The following is a 16,009-nucleotide window of genomic DNA, read 5'->3' on the forward strand; positions in this document are numbered from 1 at the left end:
CTTTTTTTGTCTCTCTTCCTGCTGCTACGTGAGGCCTCCCACACACCAACGTTACTACTCTAACAGCTTCACTATCAGTCACAACTTATCACGTGTGTCTACACGACAAACACAAGTGCAAAGTTCATAATCCTCCATTTTTTATAATCAGCAGGCAGCCACAGGAGGTGTGAGGTAATCCCTTAATAGATTACCAAACCTTGTTCTAATGTTTTGCACTCCGCTCTTTTCTAATTCTGCCACAGTGCCTCGTTTGTGTGCATGAGATAAAGGACTCACGCAATGGTCACATTTATTTCCTTTAAATCTCCAAGTTCCAGTGGGGATGAAGTCCGACAGGGAAACATGCAGGCAGCTTTAAATAGAAAGGCAGTAAAATGGAGTTCTGTTGTGGGATCGTTAAGCAGAACCAGGAAAGTGAGTCTGGGTCTGTAGGTTGAGTCTGTCCAGGTTTGTTCTGCCGTTCACAGCTCGTCTCTGGCCCCCGTCACCCTCCCTCTGCTCTCTCTCTTCTGCTGCCGCGCTTGGCTCCGAGCGTTCCCGGCACTTTTGGCCTCCTCCTCCTCATCGCTTTTCACCTGCTTGTCCATGTCCCACAAGGCTTCTGCCTCCTCTCGCTCCTGCGGGGCACAAACCACACGTGTGTTTATTCAAGACTACCTTCACCGTTATCATGTCTTCCATGTTTACAACTTTCCCACCCAATATATGACTGTGAGTGAAGATTACACACAATTCTTGTCCATTAAAATGATAAAATTATATTACGCTTGATCACATTTGGTCTCTTCTCAGCTCCCTGATTTTTTCAGCAGTTTTACATAAAGTGCTGCGTTCAGAGGAAACTGATAAAGAAGCGTTTTAATGTGTTTATTCTATCCACCATATGCTACTAATTTTTAGAGCTAATGTCGCTGACGACAAAAAAGGCTGAAATGATCATGACTGAGAACAAATTTAAATAAAAAAAATCAAAAATACTTTGACTAATTCATGACCTTTCCTCATTTCCTTTTTGGCATTTCTGCCTTCTGATTTCTCCAAAATGTGATTAACGACTTGACAGACACATTGCACGGGCTGCGATCCCTCGGGAGTTCTTGGATAAGCGTTGACCAAACAGACGTGACGTGAGATGACGCTGGTAAAGTGGCCGAGAACGAGGGCGGACGGGCAAATGTAAATGCCTCAGCGTGAGAAGAAGCCACCACATTTGCATCATAGTGCAGCTGCTCATGATATCCACGGTTGTCACAACAGCAACCAGCAGACGAGAGGTCCGCCCTGGCTAAAAGCTCACGCTGACGTCATTAGGACGCTCACCATGTCCCTGTACGGTCTCTCTTTAGTGAACCAGAGGGCCAGCGCGCACCGCCGACCACTGGTCACAGCAGTGACGCCATGAGGATTCACCGGACCTGAGGAGAAACCCACCAGGCGACCACAGCTGGGACTCACGCGAGCCTGAAAACACACGGAAGGAAATGGGGGGTTAATTTAGTGTCACACTAAAAGGCTTCTGGTGGAAAAGAGCCTCACTGTTACGGTCTTTGCGTCCCTGCTGGTGAAGAACAGGTCTCCTCCATCAAAGTTGTCGTTGAGGTAGAGAACGGCACTGTGAGAGGGAAAAACCCTGTCAATCCACATTCATGACACCGCTTCTGCCAAAATAAGCACATGATTTGAATCTGACATTAAGATATCCGATATTGTTAAGACACCGCTGCAGCGGTGCCCTTTTCCGTCTCCTCGCCCTCCGGCCCTTGGGCTCATGTACCTGAGGTCTCTGTGAATGAAGGCCGGCTGCTCTCTCCAGCACTGCCTGGTGTCAGGCTCTAGGAGACAGTTGTCAACATGGACAGGATGGGACAGGTCCAGTCTACCCTCCTGATCACCTGAAAGCACAGACAATTAAACCCATTCAGGCTCCCAGAGAAGGAGATATGTATCTTTTATGTGCAATTGTTGTACCTGCAGTAGCGCTGCGACAGACCAGGTGTGTGAAGGACATGAAGAGCCCTGAGGGGCTCCTGAAGTAGGATTCCAACAGAGTTCTCACTCTCTCACCCAACTCATATAATAACCTGGCGTCGGTCTGGTTCAGCAGGCCATCCTGAGCCAACTGCAAAGGGATTAAGGCTGTGCTTTAAAAAAATGCCCACTGAGCACCTAAAGTACATAATATGACATTTAATTCTAACACTAATCTCATTTAGCTGATTTGGTGTAATCTGCTGTCTCATATTCACCCACTTTTGCCGCCCTGAGAACGGTCAGACCCTCAAACGTCTCATGAGGCGTGTGCGGAGACCTTCGACCTTTGTAGCCGTCTCCGGCAGATCCGGCAGCCTATCACAAACGAGCGCGTCAGCGAGCGCGTCGGCGCGGCTGTTTTGGACCTGGAAGGCCTCTCGCGCTCCCAACTCACGTTTGCTAAGTGCAGTATTCTTCCGCACTCCTCCTCTGTCATCACCCCGTCAAGGACGACACGATTGGTCCCGTTCAGAAGCTCGTTGTCCATGGCGATGGTCACGCCCACCTGAGGGACGGGTCCACCTGGAGACAGGGACGGTGAGAGAACAGCAAACAGGCAACCTGCTGAACAGCACAGGTGAGCTCACCTGCATAAAACCCACTGTCATCCACTTCTTCCTGCCAATCACCCTCTTTCAATTTTTCATTGAGTTTCTCCTTTTCAGCTCTGAAATTAAGACCTTTACATTTATTTACACCGTTAAAAAGGCTCATCTTGTTTTTGTCCTCACCTCCACCTGTCTCGTAATGACTCTGGTACGACATCTTCTGGAGTCCAGAGATCCTACGTGCAAATAGAACATTATGGATGTCATTATGGCTACAAGCTGCAAACATAAAGGAATATAATTGGTGGGTCATTTTCCACAATAAAAAGGATTAAACTGGCCTTTTTTCCTCAAACTTCAGTCCAATAAGATGTTAGCCATGTATTCATTATACAACATTACAGAATATGACTGTTATCTGATACATATGTGGTGCAAACGGAATATGAAAGTAGGCTAATACTTACTGGGTCGACAAAATTGAAATCAAAGTTCTCCATGCCGAAATAAAGTAGTTTCTTCTCCTGCAAAGACTGACTGATGTAACTGACAATATCCTGTAAGGCAAATCCACAAGAAAGCTGCTTGAATCATAAACCGACTAAATCAAAGGCGTGTATAAAATGATTTGACATAATTATATAGATGTAAATGTTACCTGATTAGGCGTCGTCGCCTCTGTCTCTGCGGCTCCCCCTAGTGTCTCAGAGTAGAGCTGCAGGTTGTCTAAAGAGTTCTTGTCAGAGGGGTAAAAGAGGAGCAAAGTGCGAAGAGTCTGCACCGCTCCACTAATATCTCCAGCTGGGCCGAACACGAATTTAGAAGAAAACCGATAAACATACAACACATCGTAATATTTGATGCTAAATTCTACATTGGAAACACTGACCCTTAAACTGTGCAATGTGCAGATGTTCCAGCTGTGAGGGCAGAAAGTCCTCATGAGCAGAAATCCTCCCGGGCCTCATGGCGACCTGGGTCACGCAGTACTGCCGACAGGCGAGCAGCGAAAGGGACAGAGCTGGACGGTGAAGGAACACAGCGACATCAGGCCAATGCTGAGAAAAGAGTGTAAAGAAATGAAGTTTCGGTTCACCTGCGGCCTTTTCAAACACGCTGCCCGCCCCCCTGTCCTCGGGCAGGGCTTGGGACGCCACCTCGCACTGCACCCGGCACTCCTCCGTCTGGTGCAACGTTTCGTTCACGCACGCCTTCCAGGTCTCTGCTGCCGGGGCCCAGTCAGAGGAGGCCTCGTGGTGAACAGCAGCATCGTACAGGACCTGCGTTTGAAGACACCAGATAACGGGAGCGAACCTTGGATATGTCTCCCCTCTTCACCCGAGGTCACACACCTCTTAAATATGAGCTATTTTAGGTGTAACAGCATCTGACGTCTACATTCATCTCCGTTGGTGTCTCTCCTCCCCGCTAATATCCTCACCCAGTGTTTCTCATTCCCGATCTCTCTGTCCTGGAAGTCCTCTTGAGTCACTCCCTCCATCCGTCTGTACTTCTCGATGTTGTTCCTCATCTCCAGGTGACTGGGGTTTGCGATGAAGAAAGTGTGAGCTGCTGATGCTGCTTTCTGAAACTTTTCCAGCTAATGAGGGGAAAGAGAAGGGTATAATTAAAAAGAAATGACGTGTAGGGGTCACGACCCAGACGCTTAAAGCTGCTTGCCTTGTAATATGTGACCTGGAGGAAGTTGTAAGGATTACGGCTGCTGAATTCATATTCGATGTCGACAGAAACAGGAAGCTGTCCCGTAGGTGTGACCCACCGTCCAATGCAGAACCTCAAACATTCCGCTTTCTTCTGCAGCCAGTCCAAGGCCAGGAGGTCCCACAGATTCCCCCTCTCCGAGTCTAACGACAGACAAATAAAACTGCCCAGTTTGAACGCGTAGCATCAATAAATGTGGCTTAAATGATAAAGACACACCTCTAAGTGTGAACAGATGTGACAGCTCTCATCAACAAACGTGCATTTCATGCATTAATCGGGATGGTTTAGATCCAAAGCAGCTCATTAAATGCGCATGAACATGCTGGATAATGTCAACCAAAGAGAACCATCATCCAATAAACGAGAGAATATGGAAATGGGTGGGTACTTGGAAAAAAGTGGAGTCAAGACTCCGAAAGTAAAGCTGATTCTGGGGATCAAACTAAATAAAAGCCCAAACACGGTTGATAACAGTATCGTGCTTGTTTGTTTTGCAAATTACTGTCCTAGGAAATCACTTTCCTCCACTTATTTTCTTTGAAACAGTCTGACCGGGGCTGAAATATTCCTGCAAAATGTCGATTTCAACCGAAGCCAAAACAACTTGGAACTTGCCCAGTCTGTCCAGTGCTTCTTTCCCTGCGGAACCACAGGCATCGTGACACTTTCTGCGGACCCTGAACAGAGATTCCTTGGCTAAGATGGACTTCTCCAGCAGCTCTGCAGCCTTCCCCCAGTCTTCGTTGAAATATGCGCGCACTCCGCTGTAAAACAGAAAATCATACGGTTGCAGAAGTGGCTGCGCATTCGAAGTGCTGTGAGCCGGGGTTGCGAAAATAAAAGCAGGTAATGTTATAACAACGAAATAAAGCGCCACGTATACAGAGAAACAGGTAGAGCTCTGCGCCATGGTCCCAGAGACAAACCCAGTGGAGAAATAAGAAGAGGAGGGACTACGGAAACGTTTCCCCTCGTTAGTTTTAGGTGGAGGTTTGCATCCACTTATGCTACATTGACTATATGCGTATTTATTTATATCACTTACTGAATTAGGACAAATAAAGCAAAGTCTTTGGTTTTGAAGTTGCAACTTTCAGATAGTTTCTTTTTCGTGATGGAGCCGATGCAATAAACGCGCTCAACCACCAGGGGGCGCAGTCTGGTCACTTCAACGGTATTACCGTAACTATAACTATAAACGGGTTAGTTAAAATCTCTATAATTTGCGTGCTCTGGAAAGAGATGTGTAAACGGAACGGACGTCTAAAACGGTTTGGTATCGGGTTACCTTTCATGTCACATTCCAAGCCGCGGTGTTCTTCGACTCTGATGTACACAGAAAGTGGAAACAATACCGCAGCTTGGTGTAAAAGGGCTCCAGATTACGGTAACAGAGGCGCATCTGTGTTCGCTAGGCCTTCGCTCAGCATCAGAGGAGCCCATGATTCGCCCAGACAAACACACTGTAGTCAACCCACACTCACTCTGCTGAGACAGGCAATCAAGAAGCTGGGGGCCAGCACTCAGAGCACCAAGCGTCTCACGTAAACTCCTGAATAGCTAACTCACCATGGCGGACGTCGGGGACGTATTAATGTCCGTTTTGTCCACAATTCGCGTTCCGAAACCCGGAGACCGTGTGCACAAAGACGAATGCGCCTTGTCATTTGCCTCGCCGGTGAGCTATTTTCCCCCTTTCCTCACACCAACATTTCCCATAGCGAGCGGTGTTTTGGTACATCTTCTTGTCTTCTGGTTCTGTTTCGTCTAGTGGAACATTTTGTCTTTGTTGATCCACTTTGACCGACTGACTCTCGGGATATTACTGTTTTGGCCAACTAGCAAGCTAATGTTAAGCTAAGCTAATAATGCAGCGCAATAGAAACTTTGTAGCCTGTGAGTTAGCTCTGCCACTGCAATTGTGCATGCTGTCAAAGTAGCTAGCGAGCTAATTCAGTCATTGCAAGTCCGATGGACTGAACCGTTATTAAAGCTAATTTCCAGGGAATTTGACTTCAGATTGGACGTAGAAAACCGAACCATTGTTTCAGCTAAATTGTGTTAGCAGGTCAGTAATTGACAGTCGTCTTTAGCCCCACATATCAGTGGCGTTTTGCGGCTGAGAGGTTAAAACAGATTATATGTCATTGATATTGTTCTAATGTCTGAATGTTACAGGAAAGCGAAGGTGGCCTGTATGTGTGCATGAACAGCTTCCTGGGCTTTGGGAGTCAATATGTGGAGAGACACTATGCTCGCACCGGTCAGAGGGCTTACCTACACATCAAAAGGACAAGAAAGACGAAGGTTATTTGTCAATTATTACTGTTACAGCTAAATCAACCACCGTGTTATTCTGTACCAGGTGCATTGAGCTTGGAACTTTTGTCACACTTCTAGAAGGAAGAGGACAATAACTCTGGATCTGGACACCCCCCTAAGAAGAAGCCCACCAGGCTGGCTATAGGTAAACACTAGTAATGAGAGGAACAGATTACATACAGGTGTTGTCGCCTTTTGGGACTGATGTCTGCCCCCCCACCTCATGTTTCATCCATCCAGGGATTGAAGGAGGTTTTGATGTTGAACAGGATCAGTATGAGGAGGATATAAAGGTGGTTATATTACCCGACAGACAAGAAGTCACATCTGAAGATCTTTCTTCTATGCCAGATGTTGTGAGAGACAGGGTGAGATTCACTTCTGCTTCTTCAGAATATAATACCAATATTGGGGACAATACCAAAGATGGAGGCTCTGCTGGCCTCTGTTAGAGCTTGTGTGCTCATTCAGATGGATTTGTGTCCCTGTCCAGGTGTCCCAGTCCATGGCGGGCATCGTGGCTGCTGATTCGGTGTCTCACACCTTGCAGGTGCAGCAGTGGGACGGAGAGGTGAGACAGGAGTCGAAGCACGCTGCCGATCTGAAACAGCTGGACAATGGAGTCAAAATCCCTCCGAGGTGGGACGTGGTGCCACTGTGATGTTCGGGAATATTTGCATAAAATATTTACATGCTGTAAAAAGACGTTTGCATTAGACTGTTAAAAACCGACGGCTTGGAGGGGGGGGTTGTTTTAGAAAAGAACTACAAAGTTCCTCCCGTTTCTGACCTGTCAATGCAACATGAATTCCCCTTCAGTGGCTGGCGGTGTGAGGTGTGTGACCTTCAGGAGAACATTTGGATGAACCTGACGGATGGAAAAGTGCTGTGCGGCCGCAGGTATTTCGACGGCTCTGGGGGCAACAACCACGCCCTTCTTCACTTCCAGGAGACAAGATACCCGCTGGCGGTCAAACTTGGGACCATCACTCCAGACGGAGCAGGTGTGTTCATGAATAGGAATAAAATCCCTTTTCTGTGTGGTTGAGAGGCTTTAAAACCTGCTTGGATGAAGCAGGATGTGGCTGCCTGAAGCTTGGTGGTAGCTCATCCTGCCCTGCCTCTTCTGTCATTCTCCAGATGTTTATTCCTACGATGAGGATGACATGGTGTTGGATTCAAAGTTGCCTGAGCACTTGGCTCACTTTGGCATTGACATGATGACCATGGAGAAGGCACGTCCTGTTTTCCCCCACATTTCATGTCATTTTTCTTTATTTAAAATCCGCCACCTCTGATTTTAAAATCAATTTTCCTTTGCAAGCGCAGACCGAGCGAACAATGACGGAGCTGGAGATTGCTGTTAACCAGCGTGTGGGGGAGTGGGAGGTGATCCAGGAGTCGGGCACCACCCTCCGGCCGCTCTTCGGCCCTGGGCTCACCGGCATGAAGAATCTGGGCAACAGCTGCTACCTCAACTCTGTCATGCAAGTGCTCTTCACTGTTCCAGACTTCGAGAACAAGTCAGTACTCACTCCTTCACGTTATTGTTGATATTATTGGATTCATGGACCATCAATAACCCCTCCCGAACTTTGAGATCCAGTATCTTGGAGCCACAAACATTTAGGGAAAGAACCCTAAAGAGAAATCAGCTCTTAAACATCAAGACAATAGTTGTAATCTCACTTTCCCCCAACATTAAATATCTTTGCCTAAAAACATTTACCTGTAAATGTTGTGACATTTTGCTTCTGTTTGGATGATTAAGGTGTCTGTGTGTGTGTGTGTGTGTGTGTGTGTGTGTGTGTGTGTGTGCGTGTGTGTGTGTGTGTGCGCGTGCACGTGCTGATCCTAATGGAAACCCGTAATGAAATACTGCTGAGTTGATTGTACTCTGAAGCACTTAATCTGTTTGATAGTAACAGTAAAGCTGCTTTTCCACCTAAAATACCACAGTTGTTATTAAGCACATCATAATGACGACAGTCACCAGGAGAACCCTGTAAAACCGTCTAAAGGAGACAGTTTTCCCTCGTCTGCAGCCATTATTGTTGGATATTTCTTTTCTACTGACGTTCTGTTAACCAGCAATCCTCAAAGTCTTTGTCATTAAGTTCTTAACTGTCCAAAAGCACCTTATTGTTGCTTGAAGAAGCGTTTTAATGTAGCAGGTTGCAGCTTTTGGCCAGATGCTCCAACAGAGGAAACTGATTTAACTTCTTTTCCTTTCCTCTTTGCTTGCCTCCCAGGTACGTGTCTAATATCGACAAGATCATCGATGAAGCCCCAAAGGACCCTTCCCAGGATTTCAAAACCCAAGTGTGAGTTGTGTTGTGTTGTCTGGTCGTATTCAGGATGGGCTCAGGTCATCCAGGGTGTGTACTTCAGTGTGTGTGTGTGTGTGTGTGTGTGTGTGTGTGTGTGTGTGTGTGTGTGTGTGTGTGTGTGTGTGTGTGTGGGAGGGGTGGAGTGCTGGATGCTGGTTTCTAAATACTTGCTGTCTCTTCGGGATCAGGGACTCCACCTGACCACCAATAGTCCCCCCCCCTCTGCCAAACGCTGCTTTATTTTCGGAGCTTTTGTTTGTTTGTTTCCAACAGAGCAAAACTTGGATACGGTCTCTTATCAGGCAAGTATTCCAAACCAGCTCTGGACCCCGGAGAGGAAAACGGCACGTCGGAAGCCAGAGTAAGAGGCGTATTTGCAAATATGAGGAGCAGCACGTGGACCCCCCCCCCGTATAATCGCTCTCTTGGTGCTCGTTTGCAGGGAGACCAAATCGGCATCGCGCCGCGAATGTTCAAAGCCCTCATCGGGTGGGGTCACCCCGAGTTCTCCACCAACCGGCAGCAGGATGCTCAGGAGTATTTGTTGCACTTCATCAACATGGTGGAGGTAAAGCGCCCGTCCCGCCCGCCACCCCCGGCCTCAGCAGGTGCTGATGGCGAATCCTTTATCTATCTTTGTTCTTCCTCCAACAGAGAAACTGCCGCTCTGGTACGAACCCGTCTGAAGCCTTCAGGTTTCTGGTGGAGGAGAAGATCGTGTGTCAGCAATCCCAGAAAGCCAAGTACACCCAGCGGGTGGATTATATCATCCAGCTGCCGGTGCCCATGGACCAGGCCACCAATGCAGGTAGGGGCCCCGGAGCCACACGGGGGCCAGAATCACCTGTTCTTATCGTGGGGGGGGGGGGCAGGATCAGGGTAAAAACATCTCCCACCAGACCCATCTTTGTTTTAACAGAAGAGCTCCAGGAAGCAGAGCGCCGGCGTGACGAGGGGGACGCCTCGGCCCCGACGGTGCGCGCCCAGATCCCCTTCACGGCGTGCATGGCGGCCCACAGCGAGCCGGAGATCCTCACCGACTTCTGGAGCTCGGCCGTGCAGGCCAAGACCACCGCGACCAAGTATGAGGCGAGGCGGCCGCACGCGCTGCCGCTGACCAATCCGGCGTGCTACTAATCAAAACTGTGTCTGCGTTGCCAGAACCACCCGCTTTGCCTCGTTCCCCGACCACCTGGTCATCCAAATTAAGAAGTTCACCTTTGGCCTCGACTGGGTTCCGAAAAAACTGGGTAAGCGCGGCGATGATGGGGAACGCTGGCGTTAAAACGCGACCGTGAACTGTTGGTTCCTCCCGCAGACGTGAGCATCGACGTTCCCGACACGCTGGACCTCAGCGCTCTGCGTGCAACCGGGCAGCAACCAGGGGAGGAGCTTCTACCAGAGGTGGCCCCACCCCCACTCATGACCCCTGACGTGGAGGTCAAAGGTATCCTGGGTTCCCAAGGCAACGAGGAGGACGACTCGCTCTACTCCCCACTGCTGTGTTAGTCTGTCCTGTCACTTCTCCTCCTTTCCTTCCTCCCACCCTTGTTTCCTCCGTTTCTTTCTTCCTCCCTTTTCTGTTTTCGCGCGTCCTTCCGTTGCCATATTTTCAGTTCACAATTTTTTAGTTTCATAGTCTCGTTATGCTTTTTTTTTTGCACACGTTTAGCGACTTTTCCGGAGGTCCAAACGCACGTCGGCTCTATTTAAAATGTCCTTTTTTTGCTCCCAGCTCCAGCCCTCGATGAGTCCACTGTGTCCCATTTATGTGAAATGGGATTCCCACTGGAATCTTGCAAGAGAGCGGTTTATTTTTCTGGGAACACTGGAATCGATGCAGCCACAAACTGGATCATGAGCCATATGGACGACGCAGGTGAAACCGGGAAAAAAGAGGCTTATTACAGTAACGTGTTGGAATAATTCAGTCCTCTTAAACCGGCTCGTATCATCGTTGCGCCGCAGATTTCACGGCCCCGCTGGTGTTGCCGGGGTGCAGTTCTGGTGCCGGAACCACGCCAACAGAGAGCATTTCTGAAGAGCACTTAGAGACCATCGTCTCCATGGGCTTCAGTCGAGACCAGGCGACCAAAGCACTTCGAGCCACGGTCAGAACCACAGAACTTTACGGCGTTTAAAGGTCCCCGTGTCTGAAGTGGTGCACAGACCTGCAGATATTCAGGGCAGCGTTGGTCTTAAAGGTCTCCGCTGATTTCAGATGGGGAGAATTTATCACGGGGGAGACCGGCGCCGCCGAGCAGAACCTCACCAGTGGGAGTTCTGAGCAGAACCTTTAAAATGTGCCTTTAATCTGTGTTTCTCAGAGCAACGACCTACAGCGGGCCTTGGACTGGATCTTCTCAAACACGAATGATCTGGAATCCATGGACATTTCTGAAGGCGGTCGCTCCGCCGCGGAGAGCGAAAGCGCCAGTGAACCGCCGCCAGGACCTCGTGTGAGAGATGGACCGGGCAGTAAGTCCAGCTCAGATGGACCAGGCGCTGCTCTGACGACTCTCAAGCTAATTAGATTGTCTCTGTTGTTCAGAATACGAGTTATTTGCCTTCATCAGTCACATGGGGACGAGTACGATGTGCGGTCACTACGTTTGTCACATCAAGAAGGATCAACAGTAAGTTTGGAGCGTTTCTTTATTCATTTATATGTGATGTGCACCTTTGTTTAGCGGATTAGGGTTCAAATGAGCCGGAATCTACTTTCTCCACATTTCCTAAGGCGTTATGAAAAAGTTGAATACAAAAATCCTCTTCTGATGTATTTTGTGCACTGAACACAGCTGATTGCACTAATGCTACAGCAGGGGGCGCTGCGCTCCACGCCTGACTTGAAGGCAATAACAAAATGTGCATTTGGAGGTTTTTAGAAATGTGAATTATGACAATTCTTTTTTATTAAGTCTCTGCATGACATTAATAAGTAAAGTGATGATTTTTATTCATGCCTCTGTCAAAGAGTGTGTGTTTTTTTTTAAGAAGTGCTCTCTTTGTGGTGCAGGTGGGTCATCTTCAACGACCAGAAGGTGTGCGCTTCTGAGAAACCTCCCAAAGACATGGGGTACCTCTACTTCTATCGGAGAGTCGCCGACTGAGCGGAAGTGGGCGTTGCCCTTGGAGACGAGTTGAAGTTTGGCCTCAAACACCCAGTGTTCAGTCGCACCCCAAATGCCCCCTTCCGCTTCACACATGACAGAAGTGTAAATACCTTTCCCCAAATATCCACACATGCAGCACAATAAATGGGTGCAAAGCTCACATTCGGTTAGTGTTGTTTTGTTTTCTTCACTGTTGACAGTAGTGCACTGAAGGGCCTGGAAAACTGCCTGGAAAAGGTGCAGCTCTCACTTTATCCCGACCGTTTAAAAACCCCAGTGACAGAACAATCTTCAGCTGTTCATTCATCCAGTCTGGAAAAATCGAATCCGACCAGTTTAATCTGTGTCTGTTAATCGATTTCACTTCCTCTTAATCCCGGCACGCCGTTCGCAGACGAGCTTCCGTTATCAGGCCGTTGTAGTTCTGTACTGCCTGTTTACCAGCAGCACCTCCTCCACCCGCTTCAGGAAATGTGAGTAAATCCAATAACTGCGCCGATATTTGTTGTTTCAAAGTCAAAAGCGCCCGATCGGCTCGTTTCCAAAGTGCTTGATGACCGGTAATACTTGAGTGTGTGTTGGGGTTTTTTTCCTTTCTATTGAACTCATTTTTGCAAACAACTTCTTTGTTATTTCTGCTGTGGTGAATAAAGGATTCTTTCTGTCCGTCGGCCGTCTCCTTGTTTTAAATGAGTCGTTCCATTTGGATAAAATCGGGCACCTAAGCGGTGCTTTACCCCGCACTCTTTATGTGAGACGTCGACTTGACTCCTCATCTGGGTCGTGTTCTCAGTCTCATTCTGGCAAATGCTGCTGTGAGAGCGCACGTTTGCGTCGTGCACTGGCCTACGACCTTCCAGGGTTCAGCCTTCTGTTCTAGATCTCTTCCATCTTTTAAACTTTCCCATCCTCCTGTTTTGCTTTTCTTTTTAGTTTTTTTCTGGGACGTTACAGCACAAAGGCTAATAAAGGGATCCACTGTCGTTGGGTTGAGGTAAGATGATCAAAATTGAGTTAATCTGACTTTGGTGCTGTAAAATGGAGGATCTCACGCTCGGGGGCGGCTCTTTTACTGCATCATTTATAAAACCTTTGTCCATTATCGGATTGATAGTTCTTAGGAAAATCCATTTATTTGTTCATCGAACGACCTGAACGACCTTTTGACGTGGCCAAGGTCAACAAAAGACTTGATGTTTAGACTAGACCCAAACAACGAAGCTGTAAATGACAAAAATGGACCTTTTACACAAACTTTTCGTACTGAAGCAGCACGTCGGCCCGTCGATCTCGCAGCTTCAAACCACCGTTTCAGATCGGGAGGCGCTCGATGAGCTTGGCTCAACGTTTCAGAGTTTAATGGAGTTTTAAGAATCTGATTTATGAAATGTGGAGAGGAAGGAAGTCGTGGTTGGGGATCGCATGTTGCGCAGTTGGTGCAGAAGCTGCCTGCAGTCGCTTGGAAATGGTCGCCCTCGTCTTTCAGCTTCCATCACGGGAACAATAGCAACTTTGCCTTTTACCTTTTCAGACTGCTCACCATGAAGAGAACCTTGTGGCTCGGCTTTGGTGAGTAAACCCAACGGCTCTGGATGGCAAAACCTGCTTTTTAACAGCTTTAGAACTTAAACTGGCTCGATAAAATGAGTTTTTCTGATCCTAAATTTGATCTGAAAAGGGGAGTTTAAGTGTCCAGCATCTCAAAAGTGCAGTTTGTCTGTTTTAAAACGCTGATTTCTGGTATTTTGCAGCAGTATTTTTCTCCTGTGCACTTTGTGCCGACGGCTATGTGGTTGTCAAGAGTCCGGGTGAGAAGGTCAACTTGCCCTGCGGGGCGGACCAGTCTGGCGGAACCGTGATATGGAAGCACGAAGGGAGCGTGGTGATTCAAGTTGACAAAAACGGCTTTCCTCGGAAAGGTCCGGAACAGTTCTGTCCATCGCTTATCTGGTTCCAAAGCGTTGCTGTTGCTGATTCTGCCAGTGTTCTGTAGGCCAAGGGGATCTTGGTCGGAGAGCCACGGTGAGGCGAATGGCTCTGGAGATCACGGGTGTGAAGGAAGCAGATGCAGGAATGTTCACCTGTACCGTCGATCGGAATTCGGAGCAACATTTCCTTTTTGTCGTCACTGGTAAGCAAACGGCCCAGTGGTCGGAACCTCCTCCCTTTGGTTTAAATAGAGTTTTCACGGTAGCGAGCGACCCACCGGGCTCGCTCTCCTAAATGAGCCGTGTTCTGTTCTGAACCTGAACCCCGGTCAGTCTCTGCCACACCCTCGGCCGTGCTGCAGCTGGGCAGCAGCGCCGCGCTGCACTGTCAGGTGAAAGGTCTCCCCCCGCCATCGGCGCCGCAGTGGAGGAAACCAGATGGCAGCCCGCACCCGGGGTCGGAGGTGGCCGAGCTGAATCCAGTGGCCCGTTCAGACGAGGGCGCCTGGAACTGCACCTTCTCCCACGGCGGGCTGACGTACGGCAAGAGTTTGGATATCAGAGTCACAGGTGGGTCACCGACTTCTGCCGAACATCAGCAGAAGAGCCGCGGCGGTTCTGAACTCTTGTTTCACTTTCAGGCGCCGCGACGACGCCTGCGAAACCCGTCCCTTCCGACAAGGGCAAAGAGGCGCCGACTTGCAACGACTGTGCGTCCTCTTCTTGTTTGTCTGTTTGTTTGTTTGTTGTTCTTCCCTGGATGCGCCCCTAACGGTCCTCTCCTCCTCTGGTGGCCCCAGGTGTGACCAACCGTCCGTCTCTGCCGCTGAGGCTCAGCTGGTGGATGTGGGCCGTCATTGCAGTCGGCTGCCTGATCCTCGTTGTCCTGATGGCCTTCATCGTTTACTTGTGCAAGAGAATTCAAAGAAAGAAAGTAAGTGGGGGGAGTCTTCACACGAAGCTTTCTAGATTTAGATGAGCCGCGGGGATTATCGAGGCCTCTGCGCAGAAGAAAACCTGATGTGAGATTTCTTTTTTCTGCTGCAGAGAAAACTGCGGAGGATGGAGAACAGCCGCCAGCTGCTGATGCCTAAACAGTACTGCCAGTGCAACCGGTAAATCGCCTTTGATTTGCTTTTGCCCACAAAAAGAAGTTACCTCCCCTTCTGGTAATCTCCGTTCACTTTACAGATGCTTTCAGATGGATTATGTTCACTTTACACTAATGAGAGTCTGACCTTCATTCTGCCTTTCACCAAGGGCTTCATTATTTTGCCATAATTAGTGTGAAAACGTCTCCTCTTTCTACTCTTTATCACAGCCCGACAGCTGTACCCAAAATGCAGCAGAGGCGCCAGAGACAGAAGCCGTCGGCCCCCCCCCTGCAACCCGTCCTCGTGCAGTGACATGAAAAGCTGATCGAAGGGGCGCGCGAGGGAGAACAGGCGGAGGGGAGTCGGAGGAGATAAATAAGAAGAGAAGAGAGCGGAAATATGAATGTAAACGGGCTCTAAGTGTAAATAAAGAGTGTGACGTGGGGACCACTTAGGAACAAACTGGAGCGGTGAATGCAAATGTCCTCTTCCTCTGCATCATTTCTCTGTTATGCGGCGCGTCTCTATGTACAGCGAGCGGCGTTGGCTTTTTTTTTTTTTTTGCATTTCTAGCTGCATTCCTGAGAACTGCACATGATTCTGTATTAAAATTAAAATCTAAGAACCCCCTCATCCTCGTGCGTGTTAATAAACCCTCCTAAACTTGACTTTGCTAGGTTTGCACTTACTGAAGCACATCTGTGCCTTCCTGTATTTGGGACAGGAGCTCTCAATCCCCCCCAAAACTGGTGCAGAGCAAAGCAGGTGTCGACCCCCCAGCGCGGGGCTGCGTGCAATGAAGCACCTGCCTCAAACGTTTGTAAGAGAGGGAATATATAGCTGACACATTAGAGGAACAAAAACCATCATTTTTAGTTTTTATTTAATGCTAGCTCTATGAAAGAGGGGAGA

General features: G+C 48.6%; 3 protein-coding genes across 8 annotated transcripts; 2 read left to right on the plus strand and 1 right to left on the minus strand.

Moving 5' to 3' along the window:
- Nucleotides 1-248: 248 nt before the first annotated feature.
- On the minus strand, nt 249-5,602 carry p3h3 (prolyl 3-hydroxylase 3). Its single transcript, XM_011605913.2, has 18 exons — nt 5,596-5,602; nt 5,353-5,473; nt 4,923-5,071; nt 4,263-4,447; nt 4,024-4,182; nt 3,679-3,862; nt 3,472-3,603; nt 3,241-3,383; nt 3,050-3,139; nt 2,766-2,818; nt 2,622-2,701; nt 2,429-2,556; nt 2,254-2,349; nt 1,972-2,122; nt 1,778-1,895; nt 1,540-1,615; nt 1,324-1,464; nt 249-620 (listed from the first exon to the last, which is right to left on the minus strand). Exons 1-18 carry the CDS (start codon nt 5,600-5,602, stop codon nt 465-467), a joined length of 2,169 nt encoding a protein of 722 aa, XP_011604215.2. The 3' UTR covers nt 249-464.
- A 113-nt stretch (nt 5,603-5,715) lies between these two features.
- On the plus strand, nt 5,716-12,741 carry usp5 (ubiquitin specific peptidase 5 (isopeptidase T)). 2 transcript variants are annotated; one of them, XM_029838633.1, is made up of 20 exons: nt 5,716-5,985; nt 6,486-6,614; nt 6,708-6,774; nt 6,870-6,997; nt 7,123-7,268; nt 7,449-7,633; nt 7,770-7,864; nt 7,959-8,152; nt 8,882-8,953; nt 9,233-9,320; nt 9,402-9,527; nt 9,614-9,767; nt 9,879-10,041; nt 10,121-10,209; nt 10,278-10,463; nt 10,695-10,838; nt 10,928-11,070; nt 11,287-11,437; nt 11,511-11,595; nt 11,979-12,741. In XM_029838633.1, the coding sequence occupies exons 1-20, from the start codon at nt 5,878-5,880 to the stop codon at nt 12,070-12,072; spliced, it is 2,547 nt and encodes an 848-aa protein (XP_029694493.1). In that variant the 5' UTR covers nt 5,716-5,877; the 3' UTR covers nt 12,073-12,741. The 2 variants fall into 2 exon arrangements, with proteins under 2 accessions (XP_029694493.1, XP_003966372.1); XM_003966323.3 differs by having other exon boundaries at nt 5,717-5,985; nt 10,278-10,406; nt 11,979-12,121.
- Nucleotides 12,442-15,730, plus strand: LOC101075815 (T-cell surface glycoprotein CD4-like). 5 transcript variants are annotated; one of them, XM_011605914.2, is made up of 10 exons: nt 12,442-12,548; nt 13,009-13,069; nt 13,607-13,644; nt 13,827-13,994; nt 14,069-14,206; nt 14,337-14,573; nt 14,645-14,713; nt 14,804-14,937; nt 15,051-15,118; nt 15,325-15,730. In XM_011605914.2, the coding sequence occupies exons 3-10, from the start codon at nt 13,617-13,619 to the stop codon at nt 15,407-15,409; spliced, it is 927 nt and encodes a 308-aa protein (XP_011604216.2). In that variant the 5' UTR covers nt 12,442-12,548; nt 13,009-13,069; nt 13,607-13,616; the 3' UTR covers nt 15,410-15,730. The 5 variants fall into 5 exon arrangements, 4 of the variants coding, with proteins under 4 accessions (XP_011604216.2, XP_029694604.1, XP_029694602.1 ...); XM_029838744.1 differs by having other exon boundaries at nt 13,830-13,994; XR_003888934.1 differs by lacking the exons at nt 12,442-12,548; nt 13,009-13,069 and having other exon boundaries at nt 13,091-13,644; nt 15,051-15,172.
- The last annotated feature ends 279 nt before the right edge of the window (nt 15,731-16,009 follow it).

The sequence above is a fragment of the Takifugu rubripes genome, chromosome 7 (genome assembly GCF_901000725.2).
Source record: "Takifugu rubripes chromosome 7, fTakRub1.2, whole genome shotgun sequence".
NCBI lineage: Eukaryota > Metazoa > Chordata > Actinopteri > Tetraodontiformes > Tetraodontidae > Takifugu > Takifugu rubripes.